The sequence below is a fragment of the Homalodisca vitripennis genome, chromosome 4 (assembly GCF_021130785.1).
Source record: "Homalodisca vitripennis isolate AUS2020 chromosome 4, UT_GWSS_2.1, whole genome shotgun sequence".
Lineage (NCBI taxonomy): Eukaryota > Metazoa > Arthropoda > Insecta > Hemiptera > Cicadellidae > Homalodisca > Homalodisca vitripennis.
Window position 1 is genome coordinate 166,794,943 of NC_060210.1, and position 24,594 is coordinate 166,819,536.

Consider the following 24,594-nt stretch of genomic DNA (forward strand, 5'->3'; position numbering starts at 1 on the left):
AAAACGAGTGAAAGCTTCTTCCTTACTTTATAAATTATTATAAAACGACCAAGACTCTTCATTTAAAAATGTATTTAAGAGGGCAGTGTTCTCTAAGCCTCAGAAATAGGAGGCTACCATAAAGGATATATTAAAAAGTTCCTGATTAAAAAAAAATAGTCGAATCAAAACCTCTAAATGATATACTTAGATATTAATATTGAGGTAGATAATAAATGAATGAGATATAATGTAATAAGGCATAGTACGATTCCGATTTCAGCTAACGTTAACCAACCACAGTAAATATCTTTTTTCCTGTAAGCAGACCATTTGTCAGTAACTTGGCCCGTCTGCTGTGCTGAGTTTCTTGTTTGCAGTCTTGTGGTGGTGTTGTTATGTAGTAAATCATAGAATAATGGTATTGGATTGGGGTGGTGTTTCTGGTATGGTTATGTTAAAAAGGAATTAATGAAATGGCTACTAGTTCTGATATAGGATCTTATAATCGACCTTGTGGTTGGTGTGTTAAAGCTGTTAAATGGATTCCTGTTTTATTTCTCCTTTGCATTATTGTTTGGTCATACTATGCATATGTGGTACAGCTATGCTTCAGTAAGTGTAATATTTCTGTCAGTAGCGCTATTTATATCCATGTTTCATCTTCATACACTTTTAATTATTTGTTTTAAAGCTGAGTAAAATGTTATTAGCGTTAAGGATAATCCTAGTTTTCAGTAAAATACACTTTCAGTTAGGCTAACTAGACTATTTTATTAAAAAGGTAAAATTAATGTGGATCTTGGGGCTTACTTTACTTTGGAAAACAAACATATTATAGGCATAGCACAGTAAGTTTGTAGCAGTCAGAATTGTGAAAAACCTAGACTTATTTTTACTTATTTTAATGGTACCACCAGTTTATGGAGATAATAATATCAATAGATTAACCTATATAAGTAACTAAATGGCTGCAAAAAATTACAAATTTTCCAAGATGGAATTCTAAATAGGCCTTGCAATGTTTTAATTTTAATATTTTAGTTGGAACATTTGCCTGTTGGCTAGGTACAATTTATTATCTCATCTTGATGTAATTACATGAGTAGACTATAACAACTACTGTACAGTAGACTTTAGACTAGACTCAGGATGCTAAAGATCATGCACGAAATAAATAGTGATGCATGGTTTTCCGAGGTTTTAATAACAATTGAATTATTGAGTACAGCCATTCTTTTGTTGCGGACGTGACAGTTACACACCTTCTCATTAGAATAAAAATTAAAGTTTTTTTTTTTCTATAAATATTTAATACCAAGCAGATAGACAAATGTGTATACAATTTTCATCCTGAATATAAAATACATAACATTATTTGTTTTAATGCCATATCTAATAGAGTTGGTGTTACGGACGTGACGTGAAAAAGCACCTAGGTTTCTGACATAGTATGACAACTGTTTAAAAGTCTGTTAATTATTTGAGAAATATGCAATTTAAAATTATCTGTGATAGTCTTAAGAAAAATTTCCTACTGGGAAACATTAATGTCTAATCAGAAAACATTGGAAATAAAAAATAAAAAAATGTAAACATTGTTACGGACGTGACTGGGGTTTGTTACGGACGTGACAATAAAGTAAAATTTCTCATTAAAAACCATTTATTTGACACAATGCACACTTTAACATATATTATATGTAATAATATAAATTAATAATAATATAATCATGTAATATATGTGTGTGTGAGGGCTAAAATCGCCATGGGCGAGAGAAAAATCACCGTGAGTGGTGGAAAAAACTTTACCTGATCTAAAACCTGAATAAATGTAAAAAAATTACAAGAAGAATATTACTGACTAGTCAGTAACAATAAAATAATAATAAAAAATAAAATAATGACTAAATTGTCTTAGTGACAGAGCTTGACAAAAGTCCAAGTCTTAACTTTTACAGAGCAACATCATTTTTAAACTGGTAAAGAATTCTACCTCCCTTGGTAATTATATCAGGTTTAGGCAAAATGCCAACGATCTGGTCACAAGATATAAAGCTTAATGTCATTTTCATTAGGCTTAAACGTAGATTTGCCTCCATAAGGTTCCATAAACATAACTTCAATTTCACGATCAGGCTGTACTTCTCCTGAGTTACTGCCACAAAATTCAAAGTCTTTTTACCCGTGGTAAATGAGACGACAAGGTACACATCCAGCTTCAATTCATCAAATGTGTATGGAGCAGGTTTCGTTGTATTTTCTTCTTCTTCTTTAGAGCTGTCCTCAGAGTCAGTATACACATCCTTTAAACCTATAGAAGCGGTCATGATCTTTTGTTAGAGTCATTGAACTAGAAGGGTTGTCTTCTTCTTCACTTGAAGGTTCATCACTTAAAGATTCTTCTACAATTGGAACTTTTAACATCAAATCAACCGATGTCTTAACCAATGAGCATGTAGTTTATCGTCATACCCCTGAAAGTGATGCATAGATTGTATTTTTAGGTATCTCAATCAGGTTGTCCCATCTTTTAGTGAGGAGTGTTGCAACTGAATCTACTTCAGCCTGTGGGACAAATAAAATGACAGTCTCTTTGCACTTTACTTTGGCTGTCTCATAAAAATCATAAGGCGTGCTCACAAAACATTGCCTCCCTTGAACTTCCCTCCAGACAGTTCTCTTGACAGAACCTCCCACTCCATCAACTGCCCCTTTGCCGTGCCCCGAAGCAAAAAAATTCCACTCCAACGTAACTCCAAAATCTTTCTCAGCGTAGCAGACAATTGCGACATTATACCGGCTCTTAAATTGGCCTGCACAGTTGTCTGAAAAAACAATCAACTTATTTACTTGTGGAACTACTTCCTTAAATTTAACTATAATTGCCTTCATAAAAGCAAACACTGAGTTTTTGCTGTGTTTCAAGTCATCACTTATGACAGCAAAACTGTATACTTTGTCATTGTGCCAAATACAACAGGTAAATATTGTAGTTTGGTTATGAGCCCAGTGAGCGCTTTGAATTTCATCCTGTTGGATGATCGAATAATTTTCTGCATAGTCTACTTGCATTACAGCACTTTGGGGTTCTTGGTCAAAGATTTTTTACACTTCTCAAAGTATTGTGCCTGTACTCTTTTAATATATGTGTGCGTCTTAAATGCAGCTAGTTGACTGTTTAATGTTAAAACCATCCTCTTCAACGTTGTAGTATTTTCTACCAACTTAGGTCTATTATTTACTGTTTTCCACTCCTTCCACTTGAGCCTTTTATTCATATCAACATCAGAACTCAGCAGAGTCTCTAATTTTTGAATACAGTTCTCGCATTCATTTGTCATACAGGTCACTGATTCTGTATCACAACAAACTGACCCTAAAAGCTCATTATGAGTTTTTGGGAATGCAGGATGAAATTTAGATATTGGTTCAATCAAGAACGAGAAGTTGGCGTGTTTAATGCAAACACATACTGTATGGGGCATCTCACTTTAAGGGCAGGATGTGTTTAGGCCGCAAGCTATAAAACTTAGATTTTGAAATCTTCTCGTCTGGATGCGAACTTTTAAACTGTTCATAAGCCTCTCTAATTCCCATAACCATATGGCGAATTTGGATCAGGCCCCGTTTCCCAGTAAGAGGGTCCTTTACAGATTTGACATCCCTTTTTCCTGGAGCCTGACGGCTAATCTCATCATTGTTAAAAAATTCAATCACGCTCTGTTTGCACTCTTCTGATAGTTGTCTTGATCCAGATTTTCTTGTTTTAAAAATATTTTTTTAACTATCTCAGGACCAAGGTTTTCATACATTAAACGCTTAAAAACTGCACGTTTTTTTGACGGACTCTTAGGCAACAAAGCTTTTACCTTCTTCACAGGCCTTTCCTAGGGTTTCTTGGACTTTTTGTAAGAGCCAAGATCAGACCCAGAGACTTCAACATTAACATTTTTCTTTCTCAACCTGCAACGACGCTGTCTTTCCCTATCTTTTTTCCCTTTTTAGGAGTAAAAGTTTATTATCACCATGTAAATCTTCTTCTTTTTCCTTAGCTCTGACGGCTCTCTTACGCAACTTATCTTTCTCAAGATGCTCTTGCCACTTAAGTTGGATTTTCCTTCTTCTTCGCTCTGCATTGGCAACACGAATCTCTACTCGACATTTTCTGGAAAAAATAAAACAGGTTATATTAGTTTTAAATAACCACTCCAAAACTATAAGTTTAAGACTATAACTAACTAGAAATGTAACCTCTTTGTAATCAGTAGGCCTAAGCGGTGATCACATCTGCCCACTTCATCCAGTTGCGGTGTGGGTATGTCCAGTAACTCAGTAACTGGCGAATAGGAATGCCCAATGAAGACAAGTGAAGGTTTAACCTTTACTGTTGTTTAGAATCCATTAAAATTACAAATACTGTAGGCTATCTAAGGGTTTGATATCACCACTCACCCACAACCTTAATTATATTGGCATATTTTACTCAAACGAAGTTTAATGTTTAGCACACATTTTTTTAAGGTTGGAAACACAAGGCACCATGTAAGCCTAGGCTACTGAAATCACTGCAAGGTACAAAAACAAACTTCAAGTAGGCCTATAGGTTTTAAAAGCACACACAAGCTGTTAAACACTGCCTTTTTCCATATCAGACAAGATAGTATCGTGTTTAACAGTACGAGATGTCACGTCTGTAACACTTATTTTTTGTCGAAAATATTTTTATTCATTCACATAAAGACTACCAATTAATTAAAAAAGGTACACTCCTAACTTTTATAAAATTTCATGTTGATTAACCAACTATTACAATTGGTATTTAGACTTTTAGTAGTTTTTTGTTACGGACGTGACATCAAGAATTGATTTTTGTATTAGTTAAAAAAACCAGCAAAAACTTACCAAATCAAAATGAAAATTTCCCCAGTTGAAGAGAAAACTTCAATCTTCTTGAACATAACCTCAATTTGTTTGGAGGGAAACTATTAACAATGTATCAGCTGTCCAAAAAAAACATATGTTTGGTTACATCTAGCCAGTAAGAAAGCTACAACTTCAAAGCTAAAGAAAAAGACAAAATAATTTTTTTTAATGCAAAATATTATCAGTTCTACTTTTATTAGATGTTTTGAAAGGCTTTATTAACGGTTATATTAGGAAATTCAGTAAATTAATTTTATACCCTTAGGTGTATGTTTGAAAAGAATGGCTGAGTAATGAATAGTATACCTTATAGATTGGATGTTTTGAATACAAGATAATTATTACTATTATACCTATTTTATAGTTTCTCTCACACGTGTTCATAAAGTACATAAAAAATAACAGTTTATAGTTTTTTTTTTTTTTTTACTTTATCGTAAAATTGCCTAAACATTATTTTAAAACCTTTGGGTGCTTAGCATGGTTGACTAGACTAGATTGTCACAGCTTAAATCACCTTTTTCATAGTACTCTACGTAAATCATTCTAAAAACATATCCGTACATTATATAAGTATGGACAGTGCAAACTCTGTTTTGTGGGTGCTTAGGCATATTTTTATATTTTTAATAATGTAATATGTATCCTAGCAGCTTATAAAAAAAACTTAGGCTAAATATTTACACAATTATGTAAAAATTTTTGTTTGTAATGCTCTCCGCTTTTGTTATTTATTATAATGTTTGAGACATAACGAGTTTTTTTCATTTTACCTTATAAACTTGTACTTTGAACACGAAATACTGCAATAGCAGTGCAATCAAATAAAACACACATCATTCAACACAATATGTTCAGACAAAAGCAGAAAGTTATAACCAATAATTTATACTTTTCGTTCATTCCATATAAAGTCAAAAAACAAAAATAAAAAAATTACTTGATCATCTCAAGATTTGATGAAATTTGGTATGAAGGTTGTCCTTATATGTATCAAATGGTTTCAACGTTATAGATAACCCGTACAAAAGTTTCTTAAAACCCACAAAAAATAAGAACAATATAACCAACATATATTTTTAATCACCATAGCTTTTCTCCTAATTGAGCTAGTCATATTGGAGCGGTGTCATTTTATTTAGTTTTAAATTATTTTTATTTTCAAGTACAACACAATAAAAAAATGCAATACTATGTATTGTTACTTTACTTAAAGATTTATCTATCACGTGGTGATTATTATCATAATTATTAATTGAATTTAACTTAAAAGAGGGTGGTTGCCTCCAAGATAATGATTTATGTATTTTCAAAATATTTGTAACATAAATAAATAAAATTAAAATGTCTCTTGTCATTAAATGGCCTATTTTAAGAGTTAAATTGTGTTTTTGTAAATTGTAAAATCTAACAAGACTTTTTACTTTAAAAAAGTATGCACCCATTGATGCCATGATTTAAAATGCATAGTTTAAATTAATGATTAAGTAATGTATGATAAATTAGTGCATTTAGTTACATTGTCGTCAACATGTGTGAAATATGTTTAAACTTATCAGTATTACGAATAAGATTATTTAGAAAAAAGGTGATAAGCCTAATCTCAGTCAATCCTTTGATATATTTGACAAATTTAGTATGATTAATTTTGTGATTAGGTTTCCAATATTTGATTAATTTAATTTGTATTAGTGAAAAGCTTCAGCTCCCTAAAAATTTGTTATTGAAAGTTTAAAACCTTCACCATTTTAGAACTGTTTATGCTACACTATTGTTTATTGTTATATATTGTATAACAAATGTATTATCACTTTCACTGCTGACAACGTCATTTGATGACGTACATGGAATTCTTTAGACTGTCAACAACGTCTTTTGATGGTGATGACTTTTACAGTAATAAAAATGCCTTTAAACGTATTTAGACTTCGGCATTGACAGTCATTCGCTATTTCCTTATTTTTATTTCTTACTCTATGGATTATGATCTATGAAATGTTGTTGGAAAAAAGGCGTTTGTTACAAACTTGTCGTCGCATCGCAGTCGTTGCGGCCGGTGTACATAGTAATGTTTTTTGGACAACTTTTTATTTTTTACAAAAAATATAATATTTTTATGTTTTAAAACAAGATAGCTTTGAAAAAATGTAAGTCCCATGGTTTTGTTATAATTGGTTAAAAAATTATATTTATTTAAAAAAATCATTAAAAGGGGCGGCAGTGTAAGAAAGTTGTCAAAATGAGGAAGCAGTAGTGAAAGTGTTATATGTTAAGACAAAAATGTAATCACTTTAATGGTAGCAGTCCTTTTTGCTCAAGTTGTGAGACATTTTTTGCTCAAATTTAACAGAGAGGCATTTCAGCTGCAATAACGGAGGTGAAGCATAAGGTGCAGCAACATGATAAGCTGGTGTGACATTGGCTGTCTAAAATTATCAAAGTGGCCACCAAAACTAATCAATAAAACTAAACATTATGTACAAAAATTATGAAATTTTCAATTTTGATTCAATATTGAAAATACATGTTTTTGTTTCAAACAAAATAGGATATTTCAATTTTTAAAATAATTTGTATCAACATCAATAATAACAGCAGTGATAAAACCTTGACTTGAAATAGATTTATTAAAATGGCAATATCAATAATAGGATAATATTAAATTATGTATTTAATAGATCTAGTCTAATTTGTTTTTCATGTTATTTCAGTGATTGTGCCCAATGTATTTGAGAAGATAATTTATCTACTTGGCTATCACATAGCTTTTGTTGTATTCATATGGTCATATTACCAAACAGTCTTCACACCTGTTGGGGTTGTTCCTCGTAAGGTAAGGACTTCGATCTATAAGTATAAAAGTAACAACAGTATTAAGTTTTTCTATGTGTAACAATAAATTAAATATGTAATAAATAATTGTCGCAATAAAAATGTAATTAAATTTCAACATTAACAAATATAGTCACACTGATCAAGTTTTCAGCTGCTTGAGATATGCGTAAGAGCCAATATACAGATACTCTATTAAATTCATAATTCAGTGTTAACTGAATGAATCTAACGATCAAGTTTAAAAATGTATTTTCTTTTTTTTATGTATGTGTTTGTTTGTGTTAAGATTGTTAAAGAGGAATAAACAAATACAAATATAACCAAAAGCTAAATTTTTGTATATAATAAAGCCTTATATCACATTAATCTTATACAACATATAGGGGCAGCCCTGTTCGATAGTTTATTAAAGGTAATTACTGATTAAAGACTCTTGGAGCAATTGGCAAAAAAGATTTTAAATAGTACTAAATGTTAGTAAAACAATACTTTCCAATATGGTTTATTTTGTTGTATAAATACTGGATTTTATGTGTGTAGTTGACTTTACTTGTGTTTTCAGTAAAATACACACCATAGCATTTGCAGGTATTTCATAGTGTCAAAGCTCTTATGATCACTTTCCCTGGATTGGTCTTGGGGATTTCAATTGTATCTTCAATAAAATAGATTGTTTAGTTACTATTTTGATTTTCTTGTTTATGAATAATTTTAAAATTAAATTTTGAGTGTTTTACAAATTGTGATTGTTGAGTTTAGCTCCAGTTCACTTTCCACTGAGTGCAGCGTCTGAAATCCAACGTTATTTCAGTCTTGACTCCTGGAATCCTGTAGTCATGTTTGTCTGAAGAGATAAATAGTTGGTGGTGAAGTGGGTCAAAATGATCGTTTTGACATCAGAGACACCTAGACTACAAAATCAAGTGTAATCTAGGAGAAGAAGTATTCTCATTGTCTCAATAGGTGCATAATTGAGTGCACTGCAATATTTTAGACATGATCCTAAAGCAGGCTGAGCAACCGAATCTTCTTAACATAACGTACCTATGGTGGGAAGGGTTGATTAAATGTGAACGTTGAGTTTAACTACAGTTCACCTTCCGCTTAGGGGTGTTTAGAGCTTCTTCATCTTCGACTCTTCTAACAAACATTACTCCAGATTCCAGGAGTTAAGCCTGAAAATGTCATCGGACTGTAAAAAAGTCCTTTAAAAAAGTCAGGATTTTATTTAGCTTAAATATTAAAACTTAAAATCACTTTGCTCACATCCACTCTCACATATCCTTTGCAACTGTTTTATATGGGGCCTCTAGTAATGAAAACTTAAAAGAAAATTTACTAATTCAAAAGTAAATATTAAAAGAAATCTTACTACATACTGATTCTGTTAATATCACTCTGAATCCTTAATATTAACTACAATCAATAAGTATATTTTGGAAACAGTTTTATTGATCAGTGGACCCAGTGAAAAAGTAAGGTAGGGACCATAATTATCATGTCTTACAATGAACAAGGCCACTATGGCAATTTCAAGACAGCCTTCAATTTTACAAGAACACTTGGTGTATGCTATTAATATTAACCCTTCCCACGCGGTAAACGGATATATCCGTCAAAGTCTATTTTGTGATATAAATTGTAGTTGCCGTGAAATCCGCTAGAGTTCAAGGGAGTGTTGAATACTTGTTCCGAAAAGCAGATGTTACAGTTTGAACCTCATTGGCGCGTCGCAGTGGTAGGAGGGCGTGGCTTTGTCCCTCGTGGCGTGATTTAGCCTCAGTCTGCGGCGAACCATTACGCGGTAAACGGATATATCCCGGTACGGCATATTTTAGTGTTTAACGCTGTTTTGCCATATTTCCTTATGTACTGTTCGTGTCCCTGTTGTATTTAGCATTATATTATCTTTTTATTTTGTTATAACTTTTTGTTATGTCGTTATAGGCCTATGTTGTTCTATGCAATGGCGAATCCTGACGATTGTTTGTAAAATTTGAAAATTTGTTAAAAAATATCAAAGGGGTCTGATTATTTTGTGATTCTGTATTACTTTTTATTCCTAATAGCCACCACTAACTAAAAAACAAATTAGAGTTGGTAAAATGTAAAAAACAATTTTAAAGTTAATTACGCGTTATGAGTCAAAATTGAAAGATAAATTCCGCGTGGGAAGGGTTAAATTTATGAAAAATGTTCCAACTTAAATACAAAAATGACTGATTTGAATGATTTAAAAAGCAATTTAAGAATTATTTGATAAGTAATCCTAATTATTCATTCTACGAGTATGCTAATAATTACTTACATATTTTATATGTGAGACATGTTGATTTTGTTATTTATTTTTTTAAATTCTTATTTGTTTTAGAACTGTAGCCTAAGTTTGAGTTTAAGTGTAATGTGTATTGCAACTGCCCAAATACATGTACAGACACCATTTTATATTTGTTCACAAATAATGAATAAATATAATTTGGAATAAATTGAATCTAAAGTCACCATGTGGGGACAACAGAGGATAGGCCAATTGGTTTAAAAAAGGCTCAAGTACAGAAATGCTATGAAAGTCATTGAATACAATTTAAGTTTCTCTCCCCAGGAAAAGCACCATATTGAGACAATGAATAAGCAAACACATCTTCTTGAATGGGATTATTATAGTGTCTCCTATTACACATTTTGTCTTCCACTTTAAGCATAAGAACTTTATAATCAGATTTGTAACATATAGTTCTAAATGAAGAAATTAAGGGTTGGATAGAATAAAGGTAATCACTTAAATTGCGCAACAGCAGGTGATAAAATTTCTTTTTGGTTTTTTGACTCTATGTTTATGTTGTATGTATAAATTTGAGCATACTTACGTTCATTGTTATTATAAGGTATTAATGGTCCAATCCTGTGGTAAAAAGAGTTGTGAATCTTATAATTGTTGTATCATGATAATGTTTGAAATGAAATATTTCAGTTTAAATTACCAAAGGTGGAACTTGAAAAATTACAACAAGCGGATAATGAAGAAAGTCACAGACAAATAATTGAACATTTTGCATCTTCTCTCCCTGTGACAAACAGGACTGTTACTGGAGGTAAGATTTTGCCAAAATTAATATTAAAACAATATGTTATATTATTGAGTAAAATAAAGAAAAGTAAAAATTAATTTATGCTAATTTATAGTAACTATTTGTGACAACTGAATAATGTTTGCCTGTAAAGTCAGGTATTATAGCCTATTAAATGTTGATTTTAGGTAAAAATTATGGTAAACCTGTACTTGGGGAAACTGAAAGTATAGTTCTTTTTAGAAAATTGTTTATTTTACATATTTATTTAATACAGTATATTTGACCATTTTTGGACTCTCCAAGTTCATAAAACGTGTTCATCAGATCCAATAATTAAATTATAATTAAACATGCTATACTAGTGTAAATTTAATTGATTTAAGATTCTTGCAATTTGGTACAGATACTTATTTTCTATGCTATATGTTAGGCAACAATAATAATATTAGAATGAATAACAATTTAAAAACGATATGCATTTCAACAATGATAAATAACAAAACTAAACAAATCTAAATAGTCAATAATAACAAATAATAAGCAATAAATAAGAGGAGCTTGAAAACAATGCAAAATATTCATAGTTCATAGCATTGTCAGTGTGTGGGAAGCAGCCTTGCAGAAATTTTAATCTATATATACATTTAGATAGGATACATCAATCTCGAATACCATATTGTCCATACAGATTACTGATTTAACATGGCACTTCTGTGATGGTGTAATCCCTAGTGAGTGGTTGTGTTGTTATTTGGTAATTTTTGTGATGTGCACAGAGGTACTCTACCCAAGTATACCATATCGTGTTTACAGTCAACTGGGGTGATATTGGGTTGGGGTTGACTTTAAGAGTTTTTAAGTAAAAGTTTTTCAACACCTTCTACTGAATAATTGTCCACTCTAGAACAGTGGTTACCAATCTTTCTTATCTACTGTACCCCTTGAGTAGGCATTTCCGAAAAAAGCAACCTCCTTCTTGCCAACCTCCTTGTCCTAACCAATAATTTACATACATACATACATTTTTTTAACCTTAATGTCAATTTAGTCTTAAAATCACAAAAAACCCTTAAGATATTAATTGAAATCTATGAATTTTGTTCATTAATAAACAAAACTCAATTTAAACTGCCATATAAACTAACGTACAAAAACACGATAAAAACTTTTATTATAATATCTTGCAAATATTATTGTTTTGACGAAGTTGGTACAATTTTATGCAATGGGATCCTTCAGCTTGTTTTTCAGAACTCGGCTTTTAAAAATCTAGCTCGAATGGTGACAGGTACAGCCTCAAATCTGCAGATGCTTCAAGCTTGTTCCTATATATATTTTTATACAGACATACAAAGAAAATGCCTGACAAACATTTTAGTGCTTTATTGCTGATAATTTCATATTATGTTTGTTCCCAGCGTACAATGAGATTTGTATATCTTGAACGCTTATTGTTGTCTACTGCAAATAAAATAAAATGCTGCGTTTTAAAATTAAGTTAATATTTTCTGAAAAGTATTACTCAAGTATGCCAGATGCTGAGGCCAATTAAGAAACTTGCAACCTAACTCAAAAGATTAATCTTCAAAAAATAGCTGAGCTTTATTTGTCAGTTCAAATAATCTTGTGAGTACTTTCCCTGAAAACAACCACCTTACTTCAAACACCGCTACATTTAGGCCGTCCATATCTTCATTATAACAGCTTAATTAATCTTGTTTTTTTGCAATGTCCTTAATAAAATTAACTATTTTAACTGAATAATTCAAGAGTTCTTTCAGTGGACCAGGAAGGTGTTTAGATTTTATACTCTAGGTTTTATCTATGTATAACGCAATGTCTCCAAACAATATGTTCTTTGATGCAACCTCGCAACCTTTGCAATAGCCAGAAATAGATTTTCTCCTATTAGCACAAATACCTCAACATTTTTGCCAATTAAATATATTTTTGTGGAAATAACCTTGCATAGCATCAAATATAACCTCACCTGTCCATCTTTCAGTGAGGGGATAGCATAGCGTAAGGTTTTCTTACAGTTTGTTTACATTTTAAGTATCTTTCAATGGCAAGCAAAAATTGATAAATTGGGATCATTAGTGCTCTCATCCACCAAGGACTTTGTTTTATTTTTCAACAACTGAAGATTAAATATCAGACATATCCTTAATTCTCCTTGAAATTGTATTATTTGATTAGAGATTCTTTTAAATGTTTCATACAGGTTCTCCACATACATCAGACAAAACTTATATGCAATCAGAAATTAAATTTTCTGTGAATTTAATTAACCACTGTTACCTATGTGTTAACTAATTTTATGAGATGGATTCCCATTATCTTTGTTTACAGTTGAAAAATGAAGTCAGGTTAAAACCTTTTGTTAATGTGTTGGATAAAGCAATGTCTTTTTTTTAGTTTGTATGTTGTGTATCTAAGTGGTGCACTAACGTAGATGGTTTCATACTGCCATTGGATAAAAGTTCTTAGCCGTGACTTAAAACACATACCTCAAGTATTCATAAAAATATTTTATTTCTTTTATGGGTGGAGCATGCACGCAAGCTGATAGATTGGGGGTTTGTTATGGCGCATTATAATAATTTTAAAATATTGATTTCCGCTATTACTTTTTCTTGTGTACTTTTAGAAGCTCTCTTGTGCACCCCCAGAGGTACGCATACTACAGGTTGGGAACCGCTGCTGTGAAATGTTAAAAACACACTAACAATAAGTTTTTAATTTATAGTTTTTTAAAGTAGCATAGATGTAAAAATAAAAATTACATGTCACTTACATTTGGTATGAACATTGTTATACCATGACTTTTGGCCAGAAAAACTAGATTCTAGAATTATCATGAAGTCTCATTACTGAAGTATAGTACCATTAGGAAAACATGGGTTGCTCTTTTGAATGGCAACATCCAATGGAATGGATATCCATATTTATCACTATCATAACAGTGAATATTATTTTAAAAGTTTAAATTCTGTAATACTCTTTCCAAGAGATTTTTATAAATAATTATCTATTTAACAAATTTTTAGTCTTTCTATTTTTGAAAATTAAAATTGTTGTTTATCATCAATGTATATTTTGTAAAATTCTAAATAAAAATTGTTATACATTTTTTAGCTTTTACTAACAGAATTTTATTCATAATACCAATACCTTAAAATTTTAGTTACTTAAATATCTTATATACATAAATTCATAAGGAGAAAACTGTATGTGGCTTTTACAGGGGCAAGTTTAAGGTAAAAATGTTCAAGCAATTTATAAAATTTTATATGTAAGAAAAACTGCACAAAACTTGTACTTACTCGTGTAATTTTTTTGGATTAAGAGCAAGAAATTTTAAGTGATCAACACAATTAAAAAAAAATTAAATATGTTTCGCAAGTTTAAAACTAATAAGTTGATGTAATTATTTAAGTAGTAAAATATACTTGATGAGAAAACAAATAAAAATTAATCAATTATTGTGCAAAATTATAAAATACTTCAAAGAGATAGGTAATTCTTGGCAGCAAACAGTAAAAGTGATGTTTCACGAAATAGTAGTCAGTGCCTTTAGTTAATACATAGTATTCCATATTTTCTTTAATATTTTGGAAGAAACTATATTGTGTTTGAGTAGGACAATGTTGTAGATACATTGGTGTGTTGGTTGCAGCAATACGTTATTGTGAGAAGTGTCATCAAGTGAAGCCGGACAGAGCTCACCACTGCAGTGTTTGTGGCCAGTGTGTGCTCAAGATGGACCATCATTGTCCCTGGGTCAACAACTGTGTCTCATTCACTAACTATAAATTTTTCATTTTATTTTTGGGATATGCATTAACATACTGCATATATATTGTGATCACGAGTGTGCAGTATTTTGTCCAGTTTTGGAAGGTAGGTGTTAGTATTACATTGACCTTGATAACCATATACACAGTCTCAGCCATTTATGACGATAATCTTACAAATTAGTAATTGTAATATTTCATGTTAACGTCTATTACTTATACAGCCTCTTACCCGTACAGTAAATCTAATTAGTTTAGAAATTGTATTATTTGAGTTATGCTTATATTTTAATAAAACTTGGGAGTTACATTTTTAATTAAACAAGTAGATAAGAGTTACAGTGTTAGTATTAATTTCAATAATTTAAATTAATTGTGTGATAGTTAAAAAATAAAAATTTATTTTGTACTTTAAATTATTTTACCTTTATTACAATACTTTAAAGTATACATATTATGTTAATTAAATAAATTATTTTGAAAAACATTTTAATCAAATATATTATATAAATATACATAGTAGTGGTTCCGTAATTTGTTAGTTAGTTTTTGGTTAGTTTTATGTTAATTTTAAGATGAATGCATCTTAATTACTATTTTATAATGTTTATATTTATCATTACAATACTAGAATAAATTTAAAAAATTACCCTTTACTCTCAAAGAATATCTGAGGCCAAAGCATCATGTACATTAGGCTTACACACTATTTGGCCGACTCACTGTTTGTTTATTTCAGTCAGTTGTCACTGAGGGGACCATTTGTTTATTTTTCCCTTCCTAATTGCAGTGTTACCAGTCTACAAATTAAAACTATTTCATTCCTATTATTACTTAAAATAGAAGTTAAGATTGAATAGTTCTAATATATTCTGAGGTAACAGTGCATTTCTTGATTGAGAGATGGTCTCGTCAAAGTATTTTACATTATATAGTGCTATTGGAGGAATGGTTTTCTCAAAGTATACCAGTGGTTGAAACCTTGTGCAGTTATCATAACTTATGATTAGAATACTTATGTGCTTTATATACAAGAGGAAGGAAAATCTTAGAAGAAAGTTGAACGTAGTAGGAGTCTTCTTCATGAATTACATACCAAGTAAATCTCCATCTGAACAACTTGACTAGAGATAAGAATGAATGTTCAAATAACAGTATTGTAGCAAATGTTTGATTCGCTGTGCTTTAGCCATTTTCAGATTTAAGGGCACGACATTTCACTTCCTAGCTTCTGCATAGATATTTAGTTACTGTATGGAAAAATTGCAAGTCTCATATAGTTGTAGATCTTGAGTTTTTGTTCTCATGGAATCCGGTGATTAGCTGTAGATATGTGATAATTAGCAAAATGTAGAAGTTTATTACACTGAGGAATTTTAGGTTTCTGAAACTTTCTGCAGGTATGTTAAGCTGATCTTCTAACAACTATTCTAATTGGTGTAGGGGTATCTGTTCTATATTTCTTCCTGAATGGCTTCACAAGATGCAGTGCCATAGCACAGGTGGGACTCAGACGGTAGGCAATCTTGCCTATGTCTATGTCACATATAACTAAAATTCTATCTTATCAAACAAAATCTGGGATGCTTTACATTCTTCTTCTTACTTAAAGACAGCACACAATATCTTTCAAGGAGTCTTACAAGTATCACGTGACATCACCTGCTCCAGGAAAAAAACTAAAAAGAAGAACTAGCCTCAAAGATACATTTTGAAAGGCACTGCTGAAATACAAAATGTTAGGAGACACCAAAGACAAAAAGATTATGGTGGAAAGGAAAAATGACTATGACAACCTTCTGCCATCTACCACTTCTGCCTTTACTAGCCTTGTTGAATATATCATTGACCAAATTGACAAAGAAAATTACATCACTGCACTTTTCCTTAACTATAGGCTTTTGAATCCTTAGGACATAATTTGATCCCAAGGAAACTATCATCTTTAGGTATCAGATGTACAGTCAAAAACTGGTTCTTAAGTTATTCGTCAGGACAATCCAAAATAGTGGATGTACAGAGCACTACACTTGACCTTACCAACTCATATCAATCGCACCCAATGCCTGTTACATGAGGAGTATCTCAAGAATCTGTCCTAGGTCCAGTCCTCTTTGTTCTTTTTGTTAATGATTTCCTAACATAACTCCAAGACCACAGTACCATCTATTTGATGACACAACACTCTTGATTAAAAATTATAACTGCTGAAGGAGTGAGTACATTATCTGCATCTAATTCGCTAAATAAGGCTCTGAAGTATTGCAGAATAAATGACTTGGCTTTTAAACCATTAAAAACAATATAATTAAATTTCAGTAAAAGAAAGAACCACATTCTCACCAACCAACATATCTGATGTAAAACTGAAAGTCATGTAAGATTCCTTGGATGGGAATCTCACCTGGATTGAGCACGTAGACAGCCTCTGTAAAAAAATCAGCATTGGCATATATGTTGTACGGTGGATAAAATGGATTGGGAATTAACAGGCAGCAATGACAGCTTACCTTTCACTAGTGGAAACCCATATGAGATACGGGCTCATCATGTGGGGTGGATCATCATCTGGAAATCTTAACAGGGTGCTCACACTACAAAAAATCCATAAGAACTCTTTCTTATCGTGAACCCCCAAAAAACTGCAGACATGCTTTCCAATCCATGGAAATAACGACCATTACTGGTCTGTTCATTCAGAGTAATTTTTCATGCTCATCAGCTGAATCTCCAAACAGGGAAAGACCACTCACATAACACCTGCCATGCAGCTGACAGCTCTGCCTCCACAATGTACAGCACTTTTTGAAGAAAAGCCATCTTACATCGGCCGAAAACTGTGGAACACTCTACCAGACACTTACAAAAACTAAAGGGAGAAGCTCTGAAGAGGAAATTTAACAACTTCCTTGTAAACCAACCATTTTACATCCTCAAAGAATTCATGCATGCTGGGTAGAATGGAGATTTCAAGACGCATCCTAACATCATCTATTTTCAACAATATTAATTTTCATATATTTAATTTTATTTAACTGTTATGTTTTAAACATATATGACTCTTTTAATTTTCTTGAAGAATATGTAAATAAAGAAATTTGTTTATTATCTATATGCTTTTAAACTTCTTTATTGAAAATGTGTTTGTACATATGATCTTAAATTTGATGTTATATTCTTTTTATATTCTATAAGAATTAGTCATATGATCTCTACCTATTACAATGTATTATTTTTGGGCTTATTGGTTTGTTATATTTCTGCTTTAACCCTTTGCGTCCGAAAGGCCATCAGCACTGGCCACATCAAGGTTGCAGACAGCTCACATTAGTTTTGCCATAGTTTGTCCTCGAAACTTGTATTGCCAATACAGATGGCCGTGCTACTTTCATTGACAGCTTAGCGGCCATATTTGTTGTTTGCCTCCTCAGTTTGGAATTATTTTTCAATTTACTCCGCGTTATTTGCATAGTAATTTAAAATGTTTACAGAAGAAATGAAAAATAGTTAAAAATTTATTTTTAAGGAATCTTTCTAATACAAAGATAAACATACATTTGGGAAATTTAACTCTTATAGTTATATTATTAACAAAGATATGTAAATAAAATGTTATAAAGTAAGCCTTTAGAGTTATGTTATACTCAGACATGAACTATTTTACATTTTTCTCAGTCTTTACATTTTTTTTTACGGAATAAAACTTAAAAATACATAGGCCTAAACTAAGTGTCATTCGTCATATTTGCACAGTCAATGTTTAGAGAAGAGTTAGAGGCTAATTAAAAATTTACTGCTTTAGTTAAAGATTACTTAAATAAAGCTGCTCAATAGGTTTCAGCACTCACCATTCATTATAAAACAAAGAGAATATTAGAAAATAAGTGCTATGTTTAGTGGCCAGTGGTGCTGGCCTTATGAGCTATGGATATATTATATCTTGGCAAATACAGCTTCAGTTCAGTCTTGCTGGCTAAGATGTGATTCCAGTTTAATCGGTTTCTGTTGTTCACTTGCCTTCGCTCAACATGTAATACTATTCCAATTAGTGGTTGCATAGCTCACCTATAAACTTTGATATTTCTGTTCCATATACATGAAGCTCCTCTTTCTGAAAGTTGGTGTTAATGTAATTTTTTTATGTAATTGATGTTGGTTCAGCTCTTGATTGTGGGAGTCTCTGCATACTATGTCTTTTCAGGATGTCACATTTTAATGTAGTCATTCTTTCTATTCAGACTGTCAATGTCAATTTCATCCCTAAGAACGACATTATATTTTTGTGATTATAATTTTTACAAGGTCTGCATTATGACTTCCAAGCCTTGAGCCTTTATTGACCTAGATGAATCTTTGTTCTGTATGCTCCTATAATGAATGAAGGTGTCAGTTGGGCTTTTTTAAAATTTTGTGATTGCCACTTTGCACAGCAGCTAGTGCAAAATTAATGAAAACTTGTAATTTTTATTTCTTACTGAAGAGCTTCTTTTGGATATATAGCAACATCTCTTTTTAGGAAAAATTACTGTTAAAATCTGTTAACAGATACTATCTGTTTAAATAAAACTAATACAATAAAAAGCAAAATTCCCTTCTAATAAATAAGAATCTAAAGATTTTAAAAATAAATTTTTACAGGAAATAAATTGTATGGTGATGTAACAGTGTAGATTTTTAAAATTCCGTTAACTTTTCTGGGTAGATACCAGAGAGAAGTGATCTGGTTTGGAGAGTCACTGTTTCGTAATTGTTTAACAAGTTAGTAGTCATATAATATTAAAGTTTCATATTTGTAACCAAATAATTAAGTATAATATTTTATCTCAATTTCATTTTAAAAAGTTTAGTATGTATTATATACATAATAAGGTAATTAATGCTGGAAGTTTTCCTTGCCTTTATTCCTAATGTATATAATTCATCTCGCTAAATGTTACACTGTAACTTAATTTTGTTTCAGGGTGACTTAGAAGGAATGGGGCGCTTCCATATTTTATTTTTATTCTTTGTGGCAGCCATGTTTGCTGTTAGCCTTGTATCATTATTCTGCTACCACTGTTATTTAGTAGTACACAATAGATCAACTTTAGGTAAGTGTTTTGACGATATATCTCTGGGAATAAAACGTAAAATAGTACGTATTGTGTCATGGGAAAATCCATAAATTGATGAATGGAACTTATAAGACTATTTGGCCTTACTGTGTCTGTACATACCGATTCCCACTCGCTAAGCTCACACGCTTTCATAGCCCTTGCTAAACCATCCCTTAAGAATGCAGTGATTTGGTTTTTTGAAAATACCAAAGGTAATGGAAGGATTCAACAGGTAATGGAAGGATTCAACCCTTGATAATACATTTCATTAAAGCAGCTTACAATAGGCTGAGCCTAAATGAAGTTCCTGAAACATGAATTCCTGTATACAATACAGTTGAAGACTTTATCCGCATTTTAATATTAGAGGCTTATATGTGTGTTCAGCAGTTAACGAGTGCATTCTTTTAAAACTCGCATTTTAACAGAAAACATAGTTTAATTGTTTAGAAGAACAGTATTGTAGTTACAAATTAATACTGTAAAAATACATAAAACTATAGTAGTAAAGTTACTGTGTTTTGCTACAGTTTTTGTACTGTAGTTTTAAAAACTATTGTAAGCTAATTTTCATTTCTTTCACAACTTGCAGACTTAGATAGCATGTTATTGAGAAGATTCGTTATATTTTGTTTGTTTGAATTACTTAGTTGTATGTGATCCAAAGCATTATCAGTTTCACTAATTCATTCCACAACACACTTTTCTCTCATACAACCTATTTTCTCATAAAAATATAACAGACACACAACTGCGATTAGTTGGTGCTACATACTATGGTAATCTATGTGACTTGTGTCAGTGAACAGTGTTATAGAGGCAAACTGATGCCACTTCAACCTATAGTTATCTAATACAGTGTTTCAGACAATGGAAAATTTGAGTTGTCAAGGTGTTTGTAACAAAATATTTGTGTTGTAGAGATGAAATTAATATTGAACTTAACAAGTGCAAGGGAATATGAAAAAATTTTCATTTCAAGAATTTTTAATTCTTGAGAGTCGAGTTATCAGCACTGACGGATTAAATCATATATTGCTTGAGACTGGTTCATGTAGAACTCTATAAAGTATTTATTGTCTGAACTATTGTTGCCTGTATTGTATGTAGATTAAAGATTCTTTTTAATTTACAGAAGCCTTCCGAGCACCTATATTCCGTACTGGAGTCGACAAAAACGGGTTTAGCTTAGGAGCATACAATAATTTTCAAGAAGTTTTTGGAGACAATCGAGCGTGCTGGTTTCTCCCTGTTTTTACCAGGTATGTATAGTATAGTTTATTGTTTTATTTTGTTGGTTGATTTATAAATAAATCAACAACCAGTGTAAACAACTGGTTTTGAAGACAGGATAGTGTTTATAACAACTATTATAAATGGTCCAAATATATATTTAATATATTCATACTTCAAAATACTTCTTACTGGTTATAAACGCAACGTTTATTTATTTCTTTTAAAATGTAATAGTTTGAATATAACTTATTAACCCTTTCAACCCCGGCCATTATATCAAGTGATGTGCCAAAATTCCAAGTAATTTTTTGAGAAAATATAAGTGTTTTGTAAAAACTCAGGTATTTGTCAAGATATCAAGCTAATTATTTTTGGTTTTAATTCTCATTAAATGTAGTTCAATAACATATTATGAAAAAACAAAATAGTATCATTAAAAATTTATTTTTTAATATTATTACACAATTATGCATTTATATTTTGTTAAATGTAATTCTTATTCTAATGAAACAAAAATTGTAGTCTTACTTTATTCACAAATTGAGTAACATAATTTTTATAAAGACATGTCATTTTTTCTTTTTGCCATTTTTTTCAACTAAATGTAACACGAGCTTTGAAATTCATAGTACTTAACATAAAACCAAAGTTATTTCTGATAAAATAATTAAATCTGTTCATAGACTATATTTTTAAAACCCTAGAACTGGCGGTCATTTCATCCTGTAGTGTCGGGCTGTTTTGGAGCTTCGCGCAAGGTTTTTTTTAAAAAAATGATTAAAAATATAAAATAAAAGCAATATAAATAAGAGTATATATTTTTGTGTTCAGAATTAAACGTAGAATTGCACTATATTGTAAAATTAACCATCCAAAATTTTCTAATAAACACTTTTTTTAATTAAATATAAAATTTACGAAAAATATTTCTTAAATTTGGGGGGGACCATACCTAGCAAATGAAGTTATAGTGAGAAATATTTATAAGTGAGATAGCCATTCTGTGTCAAATTTTATCTAGTTTCAGAAAAACATAAACATTATACACATTTATGAAAGCATCATAAAGCTGTAGAACAAAAAGCAGCGATGCGTATAAATTCTGAAAATCGGGTGTACACGTAAGACTTTGGTAAAACAAGTTTTGCTAATACATTTATCTATGAATACATGTTATTTTGCATATTTTATTACTTAGAATAAAATAGAATATACAGTAGTAATGAAATAATTACCATAAATTATTTTTTGAAAAGTAAAAAAAGTTAAATTTTGCCATTATTCAAAAATTTTGCGAAAAAATTTTCATTCAGCAAAATATAAAATAGTTTCTAAAGCTTGTACTATATCAAAATTTATAAATTTATGGTTTATAAGTAATAGGAAATAATTATGTAGTTAGAAAACTATAAATATAACTAAAGATATTGAAAAAATATAGAATAACCCAAACAGTTATTATATATAACCAAAGAAATTACAGGAAATATATATTTTATTGTGAAAACTATCTATTTACCAAAAATAAATAGTTACTTCAGAGCTAAAAGAGTGCTATAAATAACGTTTAGTAAGTGAAAACAATAACAAACTATGTGAAATGAATTTTAGCCAAGTCATTTTGCCATAGCCTACACAAAGCCGGTAATTTCTTAAACATATTTCAGTAAATAGAAATTGATTTATTCTAAAATATATATGTTTACACTACTACGACATCAAACAACACACTACACATTAAATACGACACTAAAACACGCGTAAAACTATTAAAACTTACAAATATCCACAGCTCGGCACGAAAGTGATACAGAACGGCAGCGGCAATATGCGGTCACAACAAACGGCGTCGCGTTTTCTTTTACGTTCAAAATAACAAGCTTGCTACGTCATAACCATAATACAAAGAGGAATAAAACTCATCTGTTCCTTAGCATTTTTCTTCCCGAATCCAATGGTGCATGAATTATATCGATACGTTACCGGAGTATATTATAAAAAGTAATTATACACGGGAATGTTTGATCGACAAAATTTTGACAGTTAACACCACAAATGCGGCATTAACCGACATAATTATGTCGATTAACAGTTCTAGGGTTAAAAAATTGAAAAAAACCCTTTCATACAATATTTACATAACTAGAATATGTTTTAGGAAATATCAAGATGGCTATCACTCAAATTGTCACTGCCCCCATCCACGCCACTTGCAAATAAGTTAGTAATTGGTGTATTTTTGATCATGGGACTTCAAACGATTCCTGTTACTCATTTTCAAATAAAATAAGTAACAATCAAGTATTTAACTGCCATACTTTATACTGTTTAACTTAATGATATTAAACAAAGTTGAATATTCACAACATAGTGAAATACAGCTGTATGCAACAATCAGTGGGCAATCAGCTGAGTTGAATTACAATTTCTCAATCACAGACTGACAAAATACCAAGTCAAAACTTTATGAACAATTATATTTTGATGCAATACACCTTTTTACACAAGTATGTGGAATTTCAAAGCGTTTAATTTGGTAAAATAGGTGGTTACAAAAAATTTAAAGTATTTTAATGGCTGTGTCACTATATGTTTACTTAATTTACCCACTTCATTTTTATATTACTTTTACTATACTTGTATTTTTACTTAAAAAATTTAAAAATTGACGTTTAACATGTTTTATATGAGGAACATTCAGAAAGTCAGTATTGTTTTGAGAAAAACTGGTAAAACAATTTTCAAACTAATTTAATTTTTAATTGGAAAAAACTATTTTTCTACATCCCGTCAACTATTTTTCTACATAGTTTCTGCCAATATTGATCAGCTTTACTTCTTCATAGAAACTTATCCAGTGACGATAGCCACAACTCAAAAGTATTTTTTACTTCATTGTCAAATCCAAAGCGCTTACCGCCAATTTCGCGTTTCCTGCGCAGTAACAAGTTGTAGTTGGATGGTGCTATATCCGGGCTCTACAATGTATGATTGAATTGCTTTTTGTGTCTATTCAGTTCTACTACATTTTTTCATCAATTTTCCCTTCCAGATAATCATGGACACTTATTCGACCTTCATTAAACATTCTAACCCACTTTGTCACCATTCCATCACTCATGGTCTTTTTATCATAAACATCCTAGGGACTTAAAACTTATACATAGTTTTTTCTTAGTCCAAGAAAGAACTCTTTTGGTTTTTAGAGTCAAAAAATAAAAGGGCAGTTGTTGGCTCCTTTGATACTCTGTTGTATACAACAATAGTTTGCAGTAAACAGGTGTCACATGTATGAAGGTGTTTTTAAAGTATGGGTAGTATTGTATATGTATAAACACCAAAAAAGTACTTAAAAAAAAAACATTTCAGATTTGATATATAAAATCAAATTTGAATAAAGATTTGATATTTCTTTATTTTTCTACATAGTTGTCTTGTTTATTCCAAAATTTGTTATATCTAAAACTAAATTTGAGTTCCTTCTCCAAAGAAAATGTTCGTCTGTTCTGACAGCCAAGAGTTTACAGCTACTCTTACTTCTTCAGTGTTGTTAAAGTGCTTTCCGCCAAGATGACAAAAAAGGTGATAGTTATTTGGAGCAAGGTCAGGGCTATACAGTGGATGACCCAAAACTTCTCATCCGAAAGAGTCAAT

The 24,594-nt window shown here is 30.9% G+C and overlaps 1 protein-coding gene across 4 annotated transcripts in view; it reads left to right on the forward strand.

Annotated features, from left to right (window-relative positions):
* Positions 1-325: 325 nt before the first annotated feature.
* The window catches only part of LOC124360556 (palmitoyltransferase ZDHHC2-like), a 53,438-nt gene continuing 29,169 nt past the window's right edge, over positions 326-24,594 (forward strand). For 2 of the 4 annotated variants that reach the window (XM_046814273.1, XM_046814274.1), the window contains exons 1-6: positions 326-594; positions 7,617-7,738; positions 10,712-10,832; positions 14,491-14,714; positions 19,569-19,698; positions 20,840-20,966. In XM_046814273.1, the coding sequence (XP_046670229.1) occupies positions 456-594; positions 7,617-7,738; positions 10,712-10,832; positions 14,491-14,714; positions 19,569-19,698; positions 20,840-20,966 (863 nt within the window). In that variant the 5' untranslated portion in view covers positions 326-455. The remainder of the gene's footprint in view (positions 595-7,616; positions 7,739-10,711; positions 10,833-14,490; positions 14,715-19,568; positions 19,699-20,839; positions 20,967-24,594) is intronic. The other 2 variants (XM_046814275.1, XM_046814276.1) reach the window with 1 other exon arrangement.